At 39.3% G+C, this 17,724-nt stretch overlaps 1 protein-coding gene across 2 annotated transcripts in view; it reads right to left on the bottom strand.

The window, feature by feature from the left end:
- The window catches only part of LOC149013972 (uncharacterized), a 51,634-nt gene extending 34,507 nt beyond the window's left edge, over positions 1-17,127 (bottom strand). For both annotated transcript variants that reach the window (XR_016173906.1, XM_089158097.1), the window contains exons 1-7: positions 16,663-17,127; positions 16,259-16,502; positions 16,023-16,172; positions 6,351-6,408; positions 6,176-6,268; positions 5,817-5,915; positions 2,843-2,934 (exon numbers count right to left, since the gene is read on the bottom strand). Coding sequence is in view for 1 of the 2 variants with exons in the window: in XM_089158097.1 (XP_089014223.1) it covers positions 2,843-2,934; positions 5,817-5,915; positions 6,176-6,268; positions 6,351-6,408; positions 16,023-16,172; positions 16,259-16,502; positions 16,663-16,907 (981 nt within the window). In the remaining variant the exon portion in view is untranslated. The remainder of the gene's footprint in view (positions 1-2,842; positions 2,935-5,816; positions 5,916-6,175; positions 6,269-6,350; positions 6,409-16,022; positions 16,173-16,258; positions 16,503-16,662) is intronic.
- Between the last annotated feature and the right edge of the window lie 597 nt (positions 17,128-17,724).

Below are 17,724 nucleotides of genomic sequence, written 5' to 3'. Positions count from 1 at the left end.
TTTTTTACATTTTGTACATAACATTTTTTTCTTAATATTATTTTTTAAAATCAAAATTTATTCTACAAAGTTGTATATAAACTTAATAGTTATTAATTTTGGAATTGAGGCCCAAACTGTAAAGGAACTCCGAGGCCCAAAGTGACATGGGACCTCTACAGGCTCCGGGGGCGTTGCCCCCACACCCCCACGACCTCCGAGTCCGTCGGCAACAATATGTGAAGCATGAGCCATACACAACATCGAGAATCAATGAATCATTAAATGGACAATGACTTAGAAATCAGAATAATGAAATCAATTTTTTTGGATGAATGTGATTATTGAATATTTGTTTAGCTTATTATAAAAAGTAGTTGTATTAAAAAGTAGTTTAAAAGTAGTTGTATTGAAAAATTTTGACCTAACCACTTTGGTCGCCTTATTGCCGCCTAGGCGCCGCTTTGTCAACTAATCACCTAGGCGGAGCCCCAACCTCTTTGGTCGCTTTGCTGCCTTGACAATCATGCAACATGGATTCATATAATCATAGATCATGCTCCTAAACTAAACATATATCGATCTAAACAATAACAAACGTGTAATGGTGCATCTAACTATCAAGAAATCAAAATTTAGGGAAGACACACATACCTAACTTCAACTGATGTTTAATCCACAACAATCCAACAAAATAGAGGTTTGATCACAAAAAAGGGATTTGAATGAGAAACAAAGGCTTAAAATTAAAACCAAAAAAAAAAAAAGAGAGATTGGAAGCTCGAAACCGGCAAAATGCCACACGCAGTATTTCACAGATCTTGCTCCAAAATGAGGTATTTTTAATCTTCATGTTGGACCAAAATGGTTGAACCATGGTATCAACTTGTGTCCATAGTTGTCAAGGCGTCGCCTTGGCGTCCAGGCGCTTGTGGAGCCCCTGAGGCGAGTGTCGCCTCACTTGTTACCCATAAGGCGGTCGCCTAGGCGATGCCTCAGGCGCCTCGGACGCCTTAGACCCCTGGACGACCGCCTTTGTGTATTTAAAAAATAACAACATTTATGATTCCAAATCTAAGGTAGAAAAGGAATTGAAAATTAGATTCCGATTGAGAATTAACTAATGGTTGAATACTTAAGGTGTAACATGGGATAATGGTTAGTGTAACATGGGATCATTGTTACATTATTATTAACCAAAAAAAAAACAAAAAAACAAAAGTAGGAGATTTAAACTCGAAATCGTGTCTAAACCAAAACTTCCACCGTAAATCACTAAAGCCCTAAATCTCTTGGCCTCCTCTTCCTCTTGATTGACGATGGCGACGACAGCGATGACGACGGCGAAGGAGACGACGATGAACGACGATGGCGACAGTGACAACGGCGACGATTTGTTGCAGCAACCATTCCCTTTGATCTCCAGCAACTTCTTCTGCTGTTTTCTTTTCTTTTCTTTTCTTTTTCTTCCGTCTGGTACAAAGTTGCAGCGGCAGCAGCATCTCAGGCGGTGGGAGCAGCATCTGAGGCGAAGGTTCCACTGTTGTTTCTTAATTTCTTCTTCTTTCTTCTGCTTTTTTTTTTCATTTCCTAAAAAGTCTGGTACAATTTGCAGCGGCAGCAGCATCTCAGGCGGTGGGAGCAGCACTCCAGCAGCAGCATCTCAGGCGAAGGTTACACTGTTGTTTCTTACTTTCTTCTTCTTTCTTCTGCTTTTTTTTTCTTTTCCTAAAAAGTCTACAAATGCTTTTGCAGTTGTAGCGACCCTCAAATCTGAAGTTGCAGCGGCAGCGGCACTCCGGCAGTTCTTGCATCGCAGCATCTCAAGCAAAGGTTGGCAACTTCAACTTTGCGATATTGTTTTTCTTCTTTCTTCTGCTTTTCTTTTTATTCTCTGTTAACAGATTTTGTAAACACTAACAGCAGTAAACTCCGGTGATTTTGTTCACCATCCTCAGGCAACGGTATGTCGCCGGGCATTGTTTTTTTTTTCTTCTTTATTTTCTATGTTTTAACCATGTTGTAACTTATAACTTATTAAGTATAACCGAGACCAGTTTATTAGCTTATAGTCTACTGGTTATAAAAGATATGATACATTTATAATGAATTAGAGAATTAGAGTGTATGAGATGTATACTAAAAATTTCACTTAAAACGCCTTGACGGCCTCAAAAGCGCCTCGGAGGGCACCTCGTCGACTCATCGCCCCAACTAGCTAAAACCGCCTCGCATCGCCACGTCGCCGTGACAACTATGCTTGTGTCGATCAATTTCAACCAAAACAAGTTGAAAACAAAGTACTTTTCTCAAACTTGCTGTTTTGTCTTGTATTTCTAGAAAGCCAAGATTTCAGCAAAATTTTGCCAAAATCTCAGTAAAACTTGAACACTGATGTGAACTAACAATTGGGCAACTTGATCAATGACTAAATGGCAAAACCCCTAAAGGCTCTTTACAGTTTATACCGTACATTGACAATATAGCCAACATTGTGTGTGGATTTATTTTAATGAACTCAGCTTTTCATGCAATTTTTTTCAGGTCCACCATAATAATACATGGACACATTTGTTTGAACATTAATTCAAGGTTAGATCATAAAGAATGTAACACGTCCACCAAATTTAAGAGCAATATAATTATTACAATCTGAAAATAGGGGTTCAGGCATGGCGTGGCAGACTCATATCCCTTTGAAAGTAAATCAGCTCAAACAGGAATCAATAGCATTATAGATGGTTGTAGGAAAAATATCTCAAATTTCAGCGGCACTTAATGAAGAGTTTCTAGTTGACAATAAAAAGGATATTAAGCTAACGCTTAGCAACAAGTTAAACCTCAGGAAAAGGGGGTATCTGACCTCAACACCTCCAGTTGATTTTATAGCATCTGACAGCACAGATATCCCTTTTGCAGTTGCTTGTGCTCTAGCAAGGATAGCTTCTGCTTCTCCTGATAGATACATGATTTCACATAAGATCATTCAAGAAGAATAAAGTACATCAACCACAAGGAGATATAAGCTTAACATAGAAAATCATCATCCAACACATTTCCCACTAATTGGGTTTTGCTAGGAAGGGAATCAAAGTAAGGAATCAGTCCTGGGAGGATTAGAAATGTCGCATTTGAACCAACAAGGAGGTTCTTCCACTCTCCAACAACACCCCCCCAAGCCCGCGCACATGCCCAATTCCCCTTCCCTTGAAGTATGGATGACTCCTAAATGTGGCTTCATCAATTTATAAGTCTCCTCAATAATAACCTCATTTTGGTAATAGAAGTAGAAACCAAAAGATGGAAACTACAGCAAAACAATTTCTCAAAGTTCAAAGTAAAATGTTTAAACAACATAACAATGTTCCAATAGTACTCAATCTTTTGGCAAAGTTGAGAAATCCAAATGGCACCCAGCGGGGGCATTGGGGGGGGGGTGTTGTACAAAGAACTACAGCAATTCTTTGTGCTATTGTCATAAGATATAACAAAGTAGATTTTTCCCCAAATTAAAATCTTAACAGAAACTGCTTATAATATACAAAGTTAAGGACTATAAAGATCATATAAGAGCAGCTAATAAAGCCCTCAAGCTATATAGTCCCAAGAAAGGTCATAACTAATAAACATGTAAATATGCTAGTCAAACAGTTAACAAAGCCAGGAATCATGTTCCTGAAGAATCCCTATTCAATGATTTTAGTTACCTATGTAATATTTTCTCTCATGTACTGTCTAATCGCCCAAATTATGCATCTCCAAAAGCATCAACTCTTCATCCAGGCACTGTCAGAGGGGTTTGGATGCTTGGAAGCTGGCCTATCGACTTTTTGTGGTTTTTCATAACTAGGTGTTAAAGCTACCAATATGGGTGCAAAGAGTAGGAGACTAATCTGTACCATGGGCACTACAAATTAGTCATATATTGGCAGTAGATTGCAGGTTGACCAATCTAATTTCCTTGATGGTTATCATAGTTTCCTGTTTTCCTATATCATGTCTATTTGACTTTCCAAGAGCATGTAGGATTGAAAAGATCCTAATCTCGCATCTTATTTATTATATGTAATTAATAGGTGGAATCTAGGATTTCCCAGGCCTCTCTTCTACAGCAGGGTTCTCCTCTTCATCCATTAGTCACCTACACATCTTCTGATTTAACACTGGTTCACTAATCTGGATATTGTTACATGGTAACAGTGCATACAATAAGATAGTTACTGGTCCTCCAATCATGATGTTTAAAGAATACAACTCAATACTGGTTACAGGCTTACAGCACACCTTATGTTGCCTTTCTGCTAATACAAACCCTAGTTATCAATACTACTTATGTACTTGTGGCATACGAAGATTTGTGGAATCAATCATCAAATTGATCTCCAAAATGGCTGCAGGTCCAATTTCTGGAAATTTGGAAATTTGGAAATTTGTTCACTTCTCAGAATCCGAGTCACTTTCTTATCAGCGTCTGATGTTCCTAATCCTTCAAGGATTATTTGATTGTTCACATACAGGTTTACACTATGGTGCTTAATTCAAGTTTGAGAATATCTTTTTAACTTGATGCTCTATAATCTGTGTTCCCCAAATCAACTACAGATGCTCTATTTTTAAATCTATTTTTCAGACCCCTTCATACTGCAATTGTTTCAGATCAATCAGATGATTAAGACCTACTGTTAGTATGTGGTCTTGAAATCACCCCAATCTGGATGATTACTTCTATCTTGGCATATATACAATATCAGCTACTGGTTATCATCAAAATATGCTGCTGCTGCTGCTTATATAATTGTGACTCCTATCATTAACCAGACTTGTTGGTTGGGCATCAACTTAGGTCTTCCACTCGGCATTGCTAACTTGTCTCAAAGGCTGATCCAAAACTATCTCACAAGCCACAACAATGTTCAGGTTCAGACAACTACTATTCAAGCCAAAGGAAAGCTGTGGGTAGTCTGTACTAGCACGTATTCATGCCAATGGAAAGCTGAAACACATTACCAGTGATCCTCCTACTACTAAGTCTAAACATCCAGCCTCATTTATTGCCATGAAGACTGGATGCATGAGAATACTACCATCAAGACGTGGTTATGGAAAAGTAAAGAACCATCTCTTGCTCAATACCACAAGGTTGATAAGATCCAAACCACTATGGAATTCAATAGCAAAACAGAGGAATTAGACAAGATCTTCTGGTTTTAATGGTGCCAGTCACCACCAACACCTCACGATGCCCTCAGCCAGAGGCCGCCCAACACTCGTACAAAATACCCAATGCCCCCTTCTCCCAATTCCATCCCCCCCAGGTGCTGATTCCTTTTGAGACTGTTTTCCCCGTACTAGCTGAAATTCTATCAAGCACTTCTTTCTTTGAATGTGTACTTAGATTGGTGTCTTTATCATAGGATATAAAAAAGTGCCTTTATCTATGGTAATCTAGCTGAGGAGGTTACAATGTGTATATAGAGCAATTCATGAGAAGAATTCAGCCAGAGTTTGCAAGTACCTAAGACTATCCATGGTTTAAAACAATCACGCACACCTGATTCAACTCTATAATTACTGAGTGTAGGTCTATGCAAGCTATTCAGATCATTCAGTATTAGTATGCCCCACCATGGATCTAGGGCAGCTGTATTTGTTACTTTGTTTATGTATGATATCATCATATCTGGAGATGATATAGTAGCTGGGGTAACACAAGTGATGTGTCCCAATGAGTTAATAAAATTAAGCTAAATTACCACAGTTGCAAAGCCAACCCTCACCTAAAATATAAAAAAAGAGAAATAAAATCAGGATATATAGAAGGGAAATAGTAAAACTACCTTTAGCTCTGTTGACCTGATCCATCATGGCAGCTTCAGACTCAAGAATTACTGAACTTTTCTTCCCATCTGAGATATTAATGTTTGCCTGCCTTTCTCCTGTAAAGTTCAAAAGGAAATTACTTTAAATGATTATAGAAAGCACATGTGATTGAAAGTAAGAGATAACCACAAGTATAATCTGTCAGATGAAGTAATTCACCAGCTATTGCAGAAAATGGACATTACACACACACACACAAAAAAAAACCACTGCTACAGTCTAAGGTTTTGCACATTATTTCAAAAAGAACTCAATAACTATACTAAATGAATGAAAAAGTAGTTTTGCCAAAAGAAAAAGGATCGAAAGGAAAAACCTTCCGAATCAAGAACTTGAGCTCGTTTTCGACGTTCTGCTTCTGCTTGCATCTCCATAGCGGCCCTCACCCCAGGAGGAGGAGATATATCCCCTACAAAGACAGATGAGCAATGAAATGACCCGCCAGACAAAATTAAAACGTAGATAAGTATAAGTTAGCATGATGCACTTACGTATCTCATATCGTAAACACTTCAGGCCCCAATCCATGGCAGCCTCGTTGATTGACTTCTGCAAAATTGTGATTTCAATATAAGTAGTTGAAACAATCCAAGACATAATTAAGGAGTAAAAAGGTATACAAATGCACAAGGGTTGAGATATAGAAAAATTCTACACGTGAAAGAACTATGCCACAAATATGGGCTGCACAGACACAAGCCAAAGCCATTCTGTTTTACTCATAGCAGTATGTGTTCTGCCATAGTGGATTCCAAATAGCACAGCAAGCAGGGTTCATTTATCTTCTCCCAATACCCATGCAAACAAAGAATAGCTAAACCAATGAGGTTTGGTTAGGTCGGTGTAGGGTTCCCAAGGAGGGAAGCCCTGTGGTAGCTTTGGTCACTGTCTTCTTCATTAATTCTTCCCTGACAGCAGCAGCAGCAACTCTCCTTCACATTCTCCTTGAAGAACAGCGAGTGACCAATCCCATCCCCAAACCCAGCACTAATCCTCCTCTTGTTCCCTAAAACCCTGAGGCAATTTTCTGGATTCTTCTATTGCCCTAAATCACTATAGTAATAGCCTCCCCAACACCCCCATACCCTTCGGTTGGGAAAAGCAGCCCCTCCCCATCCCTGGATAACCTAGAACTTCATCCTGAACCTTGCGCAACCCTGACCCTACCCTGAAAATATTGAATAACAGAAAATTGTGAAAATTCAACTGAAAGAAAAGAAAATCAATTAGAAAACCCTGGACAGCAATCCTCTTTCACTCCCCATCAATCCTAGCCAGTCTTAACACCCTAAACCGTAGCTGCAAGCCTAAAACCCTAGATTATGTTTGCTTCAAGCCTCAAAAACCCTCGAAAACTGCTGCAAATCATCTTCAGCAGTAAGATCATTCTTTCTCCTCCTTGGTTTACATCACTTGTTGGACTGGTTCTTTTTGGGATTGGAGCAGAACCATTTGAACTGGTTTGATACTGCATCACCTCCACTCAATGGGAAGGCACCCAACTTTGATATGATCAATAAAGCTTCTCAATCCAAGTATTCTTGTGTTTTGCTGCTCTAATACTGGTTTAGCCGTGGTCAGTGAAGGTCCAAGATTAAAAAAGACTCTTAAGGTTCTACAGCGGTGTCAAGCCTAGATCTTTGCCGTGGCTGAAAGAACAGCCTTCTACATCACCATATCCTCCTGAATCAATCATCTACAAGGCTCTCATCAAGGTGATGCAGGCCTGGTATAGGGCTGCAGTGGTGGAATGTAATGGAGGGAGAATTAGAAGAGGAAGAGGGGAGGGAGTGTTCACACTCAAACACCAGCCACGTAGGCTCTCATAAACACAACTCCATTCATTCTATTCTATCTTGAAAATTGTAGCCTAATACAATCTGTAAAGGAAACAATGCTAATCCTAATTGAAATCAAAATCCAAAATAGAGCCCAAGACAAGGTCTAAAACCTCATGTAGGAATACTAAACAATTAACAAGAATTATACCTGAAATAAAATACTTATTTAAGTGGGCCAAACCCATTGGAAAGGTTCTTTTGGGGTTGGACCAAAAGGAATTGAACCGGTCTGAAACTGCATCACCAGATATCCCGGCAGCCTACCCCATCCACTTTCTCTTCCCCCTTTATTTTCGGTTTGAGATCCCCAACCCCTGCTTCAATCTATATCAAGAAACATCACAACTCTGTCACCAGCCTTCACTTTCCAACCAAACTCCAGCCATCATACTACCATCATACCACTAACCTCCAATCCACATTACAGCTCCAAAAAACCTACCATAACCCAGATCTGCCCAGTTTTTGAATTGACAGCATCAAAATCAAGATTCATCATAACATGGAATTCCACCATCCAAACTTGATAAAACTTGTTGAACAACTACTACGCAATTAGTATTAGACTAGATCCAAATTTCATCCGATTCTCTCATCTTTAAGCCCCCATAAGTTATCTCAAGAAACTTTTCCAAAGTTAACTCATATACCCCCAACATTACCCATCTATTCCAACTAGTTTGAGCCTGGAGTTGACTTTGCCTTACAGATCATGGAAGACTGGCCTCATTACTTCTTATTTTTTTAAAATTATTTCTGGATGCAAGGCCTCATCAAATTGATGATACATCAAATTGGCAAGTGTGGAAAATCGAGCTTCACCACCCAACAGATTTTACATCCGAAAGGCAAATTTGGATTTTAAAGAAACTGTATGAAGACCTGTGGAACCTGCTTGTCAATTAGCCATGACTCAAAGACCCAAGTTCGACCAAAAAGTAAAAATACTAAAGTTGTTCACAACGTACACCAGACTATTTTTGAGGTTCTTAAAGGAATCAACCTGACCACCAACATGGTAGTAACTCTTTTAGATCCTCAATCTGAATCCCCCCCCCCCAAAAAAAAAAAAAAAACTAGGCCAACGCCTCCCGTTAACATGTCCATCCCACCTCAAACAATTTCCATAAAGCTTATCCTGTATAGGTGCGACTCCCAAATCCACCCTAACATGGCCATTTCCAGTTTATCCCTCCTAGTAGTTTATCCATATGATGCCCATTAACTGCTCAACACACTGCTCCACAATGAGATCAAGATGCATGACTGTCCTATAGAATGTCCTTTAAGCTTTAAACGACTAATCTTATCTTTAAAACAGCACCACCCCCCAAGGTATAAAGTAACAGCCCATATTGTTTCGTATAGTAATTTTAAATAAATTAAAATCGAACAACACATATCAATATGTACCGGACGATACGGATTGATAGGATACCATGATATATGTCGATTTTTTAATTTTTTAACTTAGGGAAGGAAAAAAAATACATTTGGTTAACCAATATAAAGCAATATGAACCGATACCCATTGTACAATCAATGCGTATCGAAACCACTTCAAAAAGAGGGGAGAAAGGGGTTTCTTCATATTTCGTGATGAGTTGCAGAAGTGGGAAGAAAGGTCGTATCAATCTCAGATTCTCAAGGTCAAGCCCAGGTCTGCTATGCTATGCTCACACTGATTTCTTCAAGTACACTACAGAAGCTTGAAGCTGTTGAACTTCAAAATCAAGCTTCAGAATCACTTAAAAATATTTCTTTCTTAAAGGGAATGCTGAGGTGTTTTATATGCTCTTAGTGTACCATCTATTGGAAAATTTCCTCTGCACGCGACTCTTTCCCTCTGTGTCTGTTGCTGGTTTTTCTGGTATTTGAAGGAACAAGCCAACAAAACAACCGAGATTTGAAGGATTTCCCTTGTTTATATAATTGACATTTCTGAATTCATTACAAATATATAATAATTTAAGATATAGGGAGGAATCAAATTGAAAATTACTTGTTTGTCCTCTCCTCTTTCCAATTCAAAGATAACCAAGGAAATAATGGAATTTGGATTGGGTTAAGGACAGGTCTCTAGGTTCTGAAAACTGGAATTAGCAATGAACGATTCTGATTTCCATGATTCAAAAAACATAACTGATTCAGATGGTTCTTGAATTTTTGACCACTGAATTGCAAAAGTCTGTTGCCGATTTTGATCTGCAGCTAACCTGAAGCTGTTGAACTTCAAAATCAAGCTTCAGAAGCACTTCAAAATATTTCTTTCTTAAAAGGGACGCAGAGGTGTTTTATATGCTCTTAGTGTAACAGCTATTGGAAATTTTCTTTTCTTTCTTTGCCGTCACAGATCTTATTAGCCCAACCTGTGGGTCTGTCATCTTATTAGCCCATCCTGTGGTTTTGTCATCTTATTAGCCCATCCTCTGGTCGTCATCTTATATTCCTGTTGCTGTTAGCATTACACAAAGTTGGTAGTCTTTAAGTAATAGGTGCATGATATAATGATTATTTATTTGCTGTCTATTGTTTTTTGTTTAAATTGGACTATTTTCACATGTATCTTGATCATTTCAAAAGGATTTGGTCAAATAATTGGGACATGATTTTTAATATTTATTATATCAATTTAACATAATCAATCATTAAATGTACTTGAATAAGAAACAAGTAACATAAAAATTCAAAATATGAGCAATTTTGTCCATCTAGGTCCATCATTCATCCCTAAAAGCACATCAAGTCATTTATTGTAAATAATTCCATCCATCCCCCCCCCCCCCCCCAAAAAAAAAACCAAAAAAAAGCTTGTGTTGGAGAAAGACGTTGTCAACAATCAACATTGCACTTATTCACCCTGGGTAGACCATCAGTCACATGTAGATGGATTGACTAACTTGCTGCTAGTAGTGCAGCACGAGACCTTTCCTTAGCCTAAATTACAATTTTGGGAACACATGGATGAATTAATGTAAGGCTTATGGAAGTGTGATATGAATGGTCATGTAAGGGCAGATTGTAAGAGGATATGAAGGGTACATGGGGCCTATGAAGTAGGAAACAGGGAATGATGCAAGAGTATCATTGTAGGACTGAACACCTTTTTCACAAAGAGAGGAGCAATTATAATTACCTAACAATGTGGCCACCAAAACCAGCCAAATATGTTTCTTCCTTGCAAGAAGGTCGGGTATATTTATTCCTAAGAGCAAATTACATTTACACCCCCTAGAATTCATTCTGTTATGTTTACACCACTTATATTTTGAAGTATATAACAACCGAACAGAGGGACGTTTGTAATTCCAAGGGGGAGTAAACGTAATTGTTTGAAAAAACGGGGGTATAAATGTAATGTGCTTTCTTCGTAATGTCTGCAAAGTATATAACTGGGAGGTCCTCACCACTCAAATAGATTCGTAGTTCTAGATTTCTGTCTCAATAAGAAAAATTGTAAGAGAAGAAAGCCCATTTTCCCTAAGATAAGACGCAGGAACTTAAAGATGACAACCTGAATTCAAATATGGAAACATGGACAAAAATGAAGAATGCTACGTGCAACTCGAACATTATGTGGAACAAGATGGCGGCTGGCATTTAGAAGTTTGCTGTAGAGGTTCTAGGGCAACTGAAGGGCAAACACCATGACTCTAGGGAGACCTAGCAGTGGGATGAAGAGGTGAGAGTAGTACTTAGGGCTGAAAAGGCTAGTTTTAAGACATGGCAAGGGATTAAAGGATGTAGAGGACTTAAAAACGGTAGAGCCAAAAGATTGCGTCAGAAAGCAAGGGTGAAGAAATATAAAGCTTTTAAATTTGATTACAAAGGGAGAAAATCTACCTATAGGATAGCTAAAGTAAGGGAAAGGAGGAGTTGAGGTTTTGACCATGTTAGATGTCTTGACTCTTAAGGATGGTAGAGTATTAACCAGGGAAAAGGGAATTAGGGTAAGGTGAAGGTACTTTTACAGCACAGCCTACTTCTCCATTTGCTGGATTTACCCGGGGTTTATAAGTGCCAATAATGTTGACAACATGATGTAAACTAAGGAGGATGGAATCCCTGAAACTTCAGAATTTCTTTATTTTGGGTAAATCTAGGGTTTTGGGTTCGAATTGGGTAATTTTGAAAGGCCATGGGAACATCCAAAAGGGTGAAATTTTGTTGATCTAAGGAAAATCCATGGGATTGTGGGAGCATTCGAAAACTCCTATGGGATGAGAAGGAAATAATTACAGGGTTGGGTCAAATTCTAGGGAAGTGTTTGGGGTTTTTCCAAAACTCTCCCTTTCCTTGAATTCTTTATTTTCTGTTTTTTTTCATTAGTTTCCTCCTCTCATTCTTTCTTTTCTGTTTTTCTTCTTTTTCCTTCTCTTTTTGTATTTTTTTTTATGTTTTCTTTTTTGCCGCCAAAACAGAGCACCCAAGAGGAGGGAGAGGGTTTTAGGGGACATCAAAGAGTTGGGGGCATGGGGAATTGAATCCAGAGGGGTCGCAGGAGGGTGGGGGAGAGGTAAGAGGTCTCTCTACAGGGGAGGGGAAGGGGGTCTAGAGGTGTGTAATGGCCCGGGGAGGAATATTGGGACTTGCAGAGAAAATAGAGCACGGGAGAGGGAGCTGCAATGGGTTTGGGAAGGCTGGGATTACATGGAGAGAGTTATGGGATGAACTTTGCAGACTGTATGTTGCTGTAGCTAGCTGGAATCGATGCTGAATTGCTGGGACTGAGTGAGGAAACTATAGAAGTTGATGAAGAATAGCAAAATAGACAACCACATGGTCCCCTTCAAAGGAACGCCACCATAACCTCCTCGGGTGCAAACTCTCAATATCTTTATTCATTCAGAACTGAAAATTTCTGTGTGAGGCTTGAGAATTTATAGCCTTTACAAACTTTGAAACAAAATCGAACTCTAATCCTCACTGATTGAGGAAACTAAAGTAAGAAACCTCCTAATCCAACTAACTCTATCAAGATAAGAAACTTATCCTGCCAACCAAGACACTTTAATTGGGACTCTTAAATCAAATTAGAATCCCAATCTGAAACAAACAACCAAATAAAAGAAAAAAAACCTCGAAAGGTCAAAGTTACTCCTAGAGGGGTGCACGTAGCCCACGAAGTACTAAGCCCCCCTGCGGCTTTTGGTGGGCCTCCTTTTTGTGTTCACATTACATCATCTTTCTCCAACACAAGCTTGATAGCGATAATCCAACCTCCAATCTTTCAATACCTACCACATGATGCTTCAGATCTTTATTCACTATTACACCCACTCAAACTCTATTAATTTGGTCTCGCACAATCATAAATGTGGGCATCACCTAGGCGACACCTTGGCATCAAAGTGCTTTGCTGCAGCTACGTGCCTGGTGCACCTCACTTTTTCCCTCCCTCAACTGTCTTGAATTGCCTAAACGCCATGACAATTATGCCCATAATCAGAGTTCAACCAATGTCTTAGCTTTTAACCCTTTCATCAAGCCTCTTGAATATAGGTAATATGTCCTTCTTCTCCTCATGATGCGTACCAACTCAAGACTCTTACCAATTAAAGATCCTATGTTCCAAGAAGCTAGTCTAAACCTACAGTTTTTTATAAGATTCCTAGCTTGCACTTGTCCACTATATGAGAGGACCTTTTAGCTATTTGCTACCACATCCAGGCAGCAATACAGTGCTACACGTATAAAGGATACCTAGGAAATGTCTGTAGGACATGACTCTGTAATAGTAAAGCACTCATAAAATAGGATACACACAAGATAATTGGCTGGATAAAATAAGTGGTTTCCATAGCCTACCTGACACACTAAGAAAACTATCAAAATATGTGAGCACTTGACTAGTGCGCCACTCGCAACTTTCTCCAGACACTGTAAATGCAAGAGCCTTTTCCACTGGGTAGAACCTTTCTTCTTCTTCTTTTTTTCCCCCCTTATAGGATGGAATGAAAAGAGGGGTATCTAATGCAATAAACAGACAATCTCAACACAAGAAAAAAGGGCACATAGCAAGGTCTAACAGTAAGAGGATGTCTCATATCTCATGTAAGCAAACAGGGAAAACTTAACCTCATGCAGGGTCTACCAAAAGTAGAGGAGAGCAAACACATTGAATTAATTAGCAGCTGGGTTCAAGCAATGGCACAATAAGGGGGCACGGCATACACTAGCATGCCCACAAGGTATAAGGAAGGCAGAAGGCCACATACAAAGGCTAGCAATAGAGATCACATGTTTAAAAGGGTTCCAAAAGGAAGGAGGCAAGGGCAGTTTTACCAGAGACACCAGGCTGATCTCCAGCAAGTAGCGCCTGGAAAAAGCTTATCATTGCTACATATCAGCACATTTGCGAGTATGGCCAAGAACTGTGAAGTCCTGCAGTCCATTCTCCTTATTCATAGCTGTTGCTAGACCTAACTTTGTGCATGTATGTTGGGAATTTATCACTACTATACCTTCCTAAACTAATTTCTCAATCTATGGACTCATATTTGAGTCCACAAACCTGTTCTGCACCAGGTGAAATTGCCTCCCATGAGAATTTTTAAGGTTGTTATGGCTATTCTCTGAACATACACGAAACTGAGATGACGACAAGGCCACAATGTCCTTACTCCTTACTAAGAAAAGGGGCATAATAATTAATAAGTTGGATGATGGGGTGTAGATGGTGAGTTAATTAGCTAAAGGTGCAATAAATTTGACTTTACCCAACTTCATAGTGCAATTACGGGATCTAGTATGGATTCACGTCCAAAGACGTCTGCAACAAGAGGTCCCATTGATCTAATGCACTCAATTACTCTGTTTTGGTTAATCGATGTGTTAGAAACTTTTGAAAAAAATTAATCTATGAAATAACCAAGGTTCGAAATCTTGACTTTGAGGCCGGCTTATCAGCCTCGTAACCAAGAGATGGCCAGTATTTTGGCGAGAAGGGCCAAAACCAGGTATTTCTGTAGTCAATTTTGACAGATTTCGACACTATTTGCGTACACACTAGCCTAAGTTCTTGGCGGTCTGGTCAATCTACTTACCCTCTTTTAGGTTGCCTCTGATTTTTTAGACTGAATCTTCTTTGTAAAAGACTACATGCCTTCCATCACCATGAAAACCTTCTCTATCTCCTCGTTTCAAATCCCCCAGGATAATCTCTGTCATTCAAGAAGACAAGAACCTGCAAAATTTCAATTTTCAATTTGTAAAAGCCCACAAGTCTTTCTTTCTGATGTACTCACCTGGGAGAAGTACTGATGAGAATAAGTTTGGAGATGACACTAAAGAATTCGGGGCAGCAGATGAAGGTCGAGGGGTGAAAGACAGAGAATAAGTAAGGCTTGAGAGGTCAAAGGGTAAAGTAGGGAACAACACTTCTCTGAATCTCCATGCCAACGGCGCTGTACCCAAGCCATGAGCAAGAACCAATGTAGAAACAATTGATAATTTGCAAAACTCATAATATAATTAAAAAAAAAAAAAGGAACTTATGATAAAAAGATGCGGCTTTTCCGTTTCAGTTTAAATTTTGACCAACTCAATCCGAGTTCATCACTCTCTTTTTTTATCCACAAATTTTGTCTTGGTTCTGCAGGAAACCAAGATTCCTGCAAAATTCCGGCATGTTTCGGCCAAAAAAATTTTCATGGACTAAGTAAGTTCCAACATGCCCCTTTCAAAATGTTTTACTATGTTTTTCTCTCACAACAAGACTTCTCAATGTCACTTCTAGCAATGCAAAGAAGTGGGAACTTTCATCCCACATTGGTTTGGGAGAGAAGTGAGGGTTGAACGACAAGGATAGGGTACCAGACAGAAATGCTCACTACCCTGACTTCTCCATATAGTTTGGGTCCATTTTCACACACACGTAAGTGGGCGTGCCAAGCGGTCTAAGCCAAGCTGAACTGAACCAAGCCAAGTCATGTTGACATGCTAATAGGACAGCAAATGAGAATTTTCCAACGCACATTGTCTTGCTCCCCTAGTTACTATTGAAACGCACCATCTCAAGGTTTGGGCGAGCCAACAGAATAAAATGGGGTGCACTATAGGCCAAGGCCTCCCTTTTACCGTTGAGAGCCGCTTAGGGAAGGGTTGCTCCCATAAGAAACTTGGTCAATTTTGAATGAGGTTCGGAAGCGAGAGAGATAGAGAGAAATTCATTAACATGAAATCTGATTCTTCTCATATTATCATTATCCTATTTACAACAGCTTATATAGACTAAAGACAGCCATCAAATATCAAACTGTTCCGTTAAACAGGATGAGGGACGGAGAATGGAAAAATCAGGTAGATAGTACTGGAACTCACCACGATGTTCTCATTCAGGGTATCCCTCTCCTCAAAAGTTTTGTCCAACGTAATCTTACCCAGCTCACTTCGCATGGTCGTCTGAGCGAGCTGAATTACAGCAAAAAGCGGGTTTTCGACACCATAGGATGCCAGAAATGGGTCCATAATCTGCAAACAAGACAAAATGGCGTCTCAGAGATAAGCCATGACTAATAAATTGAAGAAGCGGCAGACAGAACAGAGAAGAAAGGCACCTTGACATAAAGAACCCCATCTATTAATATGCTGACATTATCCTTTGTAATAGCAGACTGGTCCGGTATTGCAATGGCTTCTTCCTTGAGGGAATGCACATATGCGATTCGATCAACAAACGGTATCAGCAGGTGAATTCCTGAATCAAGGGTCTTCAGATACTTCCCGAACCGTTCAATAACGTAAGCCTTCTTCTCGGGGACGATTCGGATGCCCCAATTGGTTGGTGGAGACACTTCATATCTGCTCTTTTGAATTCCGTGAAATTAAGAAAGACAAGATAGCGCCGCGGAGATGGGTCTTTGTTAATTATTATACAGTAAAAGCGAAGCTATTTTGAACGACAAGAAAGAATACCACTTGAGATGCGAAAAAAGGAGTTTTAGGAAACAAAGCAGCTAACCTGGAACTAAGATCGTCCTGATGATGTCGACCGCTTCGGAAGTTTCGGATGGAGATGCCGAAAGGGATCGATATTTCAGATTGGGATTGGTATAGTGAGGATCGGCTCGAGAGTACCGGCAATCTTCTGACAAGTAGTGAAGACGAAGATGCCGATGAAAACTCTCTTATGCCTGTCGCAGCCGCTTCGCGGAAGTCATTCAAAGATCTCAGTTTCAAAGTGTTCGTAAAATTCAGTTTCCACATTTCCTCTTTCTTTCTGCACCTCTATTCTATGCGTCTACTCCTTCCGTTTACTCCAGTTTTTGGAACGATGGAACCTATTCAACCTAAGCTCGCAATGACTTCAGTCTCCTCTTCTAATTTACTTCTCAGGGAATTCGGCCGTTGGCGAGACGGAGTCCCCTCGACTTGCGTGGGGAGGAAGATAAAAACCCTTCTCTTCCCTCCAAGGTTTTGGCCCCCTTTTTTTTTTTTTTTTTTTTTTTTTTTTTTTTGGGTAACCTTTCTTTTTGCATTTCAGTATGGCCGACTTCAGAGTTCAGATACGAATTTTTCCTCTGAGCTGGATTTTGTTTTTTTATTATTAAAAATAACATTTTCAAGAAAAACGCAAATGGTTACCAACAACAACGAAAAAGAAAAATTTACATAGATTGTGTAATTTCATTTTCGTTTTAAGTAATTTAATTTTTCAGCAAAAAAATGGGGAGGGAAAAAAGTCACTTTCATTTGAATAACCTTATTACTCTTATTTACCAAAATACTTAACATTTAAGCACTTGTGAAATATTGATTAATGGTGCTACTCACGGAACTATCATAGTATCATGTTGGGTAGGGGTATCATCATTGATCCCACATCTTCAACTTTATTTGTCATCGTTTGCATGCTCTCATTTTCTACTTCAACAGGGTGAATACCAGGGATGAAGAATCGAAGTCATTCTATTTCACTTTTTTTTTTGGATGACTCATTGATTTTTTTTTTAGAGATGCATGTGGAGAAGATTTACTCGATCAAGGTTTTGCTAAATTTATTCTGTCGAGTTTCAAGCAATAA

This window comes from Hakea prostrata, chromosome 6, assembly GCF_041222555.1.
Source record: "Hakea prostrata isolate BN-2017 chromosome 6, UWA_Hpros_2, whole genome shotgun sequence".
NCBI lineage: Eukaryota > Viridiplantae > Streptophyta > Magnoliopsida > Proteales > Proteaceae > Hakea > Hakea prostrata.
Note: the sequence above shows the minus strand (reverse complement) of the source record. Positions and strands in the feature narration are given on the sequence as shown.